Source organism: Gossypium hirsutum, chromosome D13 (genome assembly GCF_007990345.1).
Source record: "Gossypium hirsutum isolate 1008001.06 chromosome D13, Gossypium_hirsutum_v2.1, whole genome shotgun sequence".
In the NCBI taxonomy this organism is placed as follows: domain Eukaryota; kingdom Viridiplantae; phylum Streptophyta; class Magnoliopsida; order Malvales; family Malvaceae; genus Gossypium; species Gossypium hirsutum.
In genome coordinates, this window is record NC_053449.1 from 15,335,793 (window position 1) to 15,339,984 (window position 4,192).

Here is a 4,192-nt window from a genome sequence, read left to right on the forward strand (position 1 = left end):
CTAAAACCCTCGTGGTCTACCGACAGATGATTGAGGCATGTAGGATAAAATAAATTAAAAATAAAAAATAGCTTTTATTTAAAAAAAATATTAGATCCTACTGAAAAATATAATTACATACAAATAATTACAAACTAACCTTATAAACTCAAACTTGATTTTTGAAGTCTAAAACACAAATATTTCTTCTTTTCTTTTCTGTTTTCTCCCTTTCTACTAAACATAAATCTTTCCTCTTTTTTCTTCTTCTCTTCAATAGAAAGCAAAAACTTCAACTCAAACAAAATATTTAAACAGAAACCCAAAACTTCAATAGAATTGGTGGGGTGGGGGTGGGTATAAATACTAGTTGGTACATCTTGATAGCATCGCGAAACTACTGGTGTCACCTAACATGTTGGTAGCACCACTAATAATTTTTTTTTCGATTTTCATTTTTTCCCTAACAACCTTTTTTTTAAATGTACAAGTGTCGTCTGACACACTGGCGACACTCATAAAAAATAATTTTTTTTAAATTATCAATGGTGTTGCCAAACACACCGACACCTATTAAAAATGTATATTTTTAAAAATTATTAGTGGCGTTGTCTGATGCATCGGTAGCACCTATTAAAAAATAATTTATTTTGAAATTATCAGTGTTGTCACATGATACACCGACGATACCTATTAAAAATATTTTTTTTCTGTCTCAACTTTTTTTGACACTGTTTTTTTTAATTCATTGGTGTTGCTTGACACACTGATGACACCCATTAAAAAATATTTTTTTCTTGTCTCAGCTTTTTATCTGACATTGTTTTTTTTTAAATTCACCGGTGCCGCCTGACAAACTGGTGACTCCATTACAATTTTTTTTTACCATATATACTCGTATTTTCAAGGACATTTTAGAAAAATACATATCAATGTTACCTGGCACAGTGTCGGCACTAATAAAAGATTATGTTTTTCTTTAAAACATATGATTACATAATGATTGGCTAAAAAAGGAGGGTGGTGCCACCAATGTGTCAGGCTACACCGACGGGTACTGTAACAAACAACATATTTTCATAAATAATTTATCCTCCAATTTATTTTCGTAATTAATTAATTTTTTATATTATTTATATAAAAAACTCTCATATTTTAGTCACTATTATTTGAATTAATCACTTTCGTTACAAATTTTAATAATCCATTAATGAATTACTCACTTGAGACGTTAACCCATTGAATTAACCCATTGAATAATAGAAAAGTGATATTTTATTTTTTGTTTGGGACCTCTCTCTCTTTTTTTTTTCTCTACTGCTCAACAACCACCATCTCCATACAGCATCTTCAAGCCTCCTATCACTTATCCTCACCTGAGTCAGAGTCAAAGCCACCCAAATTCCCCCACCGTACCCATCTCCACCGCAGCTCTGTTTAGGGAACTTAAGAATTATGTCCTGAAATCTGTATTAATCATCATTCTCATAACAATTACTTGACTTCATCCATGCTTTCATTAAGCAGATCAGGCAATGAGATATGCACGTGTGTGTGTGTGAGTGCCAATGTTGAAGAAGCTTCTTCACCTTGGATAGTTTTGAGCTGCGCAGGTGTACACTTCTTCAAGTCAAGCTTCCAGCTTTTAGACGCCTTACTTTTTGTCAGCAGCACTGGGAACCAAAATCTTCTTAATTTGATCAAAGTTTAATATGTAGAGATCCTAAGATTCAATTACTCTCAATGAGTTAACCACGTGAGCCTATCTTAATTAAGGCAATTAAATTTAAAAATAATTAAAATAAAATAAATTCTATTTTAAAATGAGTATAGTGTAGTTTATCCTAGTTTAATCAATCAAAAGCCCAATTGGTTTTTATAAAGAAAATCCCAATTTTGTAAAAGATTTAGGCCGCAAATTCCAAAAATGGTAGTCACCTGTTGAATCTGATTTCCTCCATGTCCAGTGTTGACAACTATTTCCCAATCTTGAAAACCCCAAAACATAAAAAAGCAAAGCCCATTTTCAATCCGTTACAGACTAACGAACGCCGGCACGATGGCATAGCACCTCAAAAAATGGCAGCTAACTTCTTCAGACATACCCTTTGTTTTGCCATGCCAATGCTATAACATCCAAATTCGTACGTTTTTTTTTTCTAATAACCAATCTTTCTTTTCTTCTTCTTCCATAAAAGACTTGTTTTTTTTAACACTCGAGAATTTCCCTCCAATCCCACAATCTTCATGCTTTTCACTTTTACTGTGTTTTCTTCGTGAACTTCTCGGGGATTACAAAGGTGCGTCAAGCTCTTGCAGATCTGATTTACACTTCTGTTTTATATAATTTCCTGTGTTTGTTTAGCTGCTGGGGTCGATATCTTTTCTGGGTTTTGATTAACGAAAATGGAAACTGGTAGCGTACGAATGAGATCAGATCATTTAGAGAAAGAAGGATCTAAGGAAACCCATGAAGAAAGTTTTGAGCTAGAATCATCCTATGATGTTAGTGATGATAACCACCAATTCCATTCGATGAATGCATTAGAGATCTTAAGAGAAACTGTTAGGATTTTACGGTACAATTCGTCCAGTTTTTTTATCATTGCAGTTTTGTTTATTTGCCCTGTATCTTTGGTCTTTATGTCTAATTTGTTAGTTGATCATTCCATTGTGAAGAGATTAACTGTTAGGCTTTTGTTAGTTGCCAAAACCTGTGGACTCCCATTGAAGCCTTTCATCAAACAGTCGTCACAAAGGTTCGCCGAGTCGGCTGTTTCCTCCGCAATGTGCTTCCCTTTGTTCATCACATTGTCTTTGTTATCCAAGGCTGCGGTGGTTTATTGTGTAGATTGTACTTACTCGAGGAAACCGGCCGATGCTTCAAAGTTTTTCACGATAATCCTAAAGTTTTGGAGGCGGCTCGTTTGCACATATGTGTGGATGTGTACGGTTATTGTTGCTTGTGTGACCACTTTCTTTGTTTTCCTTGTTGTGGCATGTAGCTTGCTTTCTGTTGTTGGCTTTGCACCTGACTTGATTGTGTATGCGGTGATAATGATGGGGCTAGTGTTCTCGGTTGCCTTCGCGTATGCCATTGTTGTTTGCAATATCGGGATTGTAATCTGCGTGTTGGAGGAAGTTTCAGGACCGCAGGCAATGCTTCGGGCCGGTGTTCTTATTAAGGGGCAGACTCAAGTTGGTCTCTTGATATTTCTTGGATCTACAATTGGTTTAGCATTTGTGGAAGGGTTGTTTGAACATAGAGTAAAAGTATTAAGTTATGGAGATGGGTCTTCTAGGATCTGGGAAGGGCCTCTGTTGGTAATAATGTATTCGTTTGTGGTGCTCATGGATTCCATGATGAGTACGGTTTTCTATTTCAGTTGCAGATCGTACACTATGGAAGCCTCGGATGGTGAATGTCAATCAATATTGGATACACCATAACCACCTTTGCCAAATTGTTTTGTGTTGATGACCATTGCTATGTCCATTGTTATGCTATCAGCTAATATTTATCGAGTTCTAACAAGAAAATAGCATTACTTGGGAATACTGATGAAGATGAATTTGTTGTTGTTTCATCAAAAACTCGAGCAAGATGGGTTTTAGCAGCTCATACTATGCTGAAGATGATTCTCCAACTCTTCCATAGACATACATGGTTCAGGTGCATAAAATTTCTTGTGATCTACTACTAGCCATGGAATAAAAACAAAGTTAATACAATAATTTGATTGAATATAAGCTGCATAGAACTATTCATCAATTATCCAAAGGGTTCCATATCAAATTGTTGGACCTTTTCATGTTCCTTTTTTTTTTTACTATCCTTGTACTTGCATTTATATTCTTGTTCGACGTGCTTAATAAATAGTAAAATGTAGAGCTTGGAGTACTGATTAATCAGAAGATAGATATTGAGAATGTTCCGGGAAATGGTTTTTTTTTTTTTAAACTTTTAAGTTTTATCTCAAATGAACTGACTTTGAAGATACAAAGATGGATTGAATGCTTCATATTCTTTAAATGCCATTTTCCAAGGGTTGGTTTGACTGCAATTTCTCATAACTTGAGCTTCTGTTTATAGGGATCATTGATTGCACTTTCTACATCACTTTGGAATCTCTAAAAATTGAATTTTAAACTAAATGGCCATATGGAGAGAGAAGAATGCAAGGAAAGAGTTGTAAATTAGCAGATGATTATT

At 34.8% G+C, this 4,192-nt stretch overlaps 1 protein-coding gene across 1 annotated transcript; it reads left to right on the plus strand.

The window, feature by feature from the left end:
* The first annotated feature begins 1,820 nt into the window (after positions 1-1,820).
* LOC107918264 (uncharacterized) lies at positions 1,821-3,890 on the plus strand. The gene is made up of 2 exons (XM_016847787.2): positions 1,821-2,123; positions 2,345-3,890. Exon 2 carries the CDS (start codon positions 2,386-2,388, stop codon positions 3,427-3,429), a length of 1,044 nt encoding a protein of 347 aa, XP_016703276.1. The 5' UTR covers positions 1,821-2,123; positions 2,345-2,385; the 3' UTR covers positions 3,430-3,890.
* Positions 3,891-4,192: the final 302 nt, after the last annotated feature.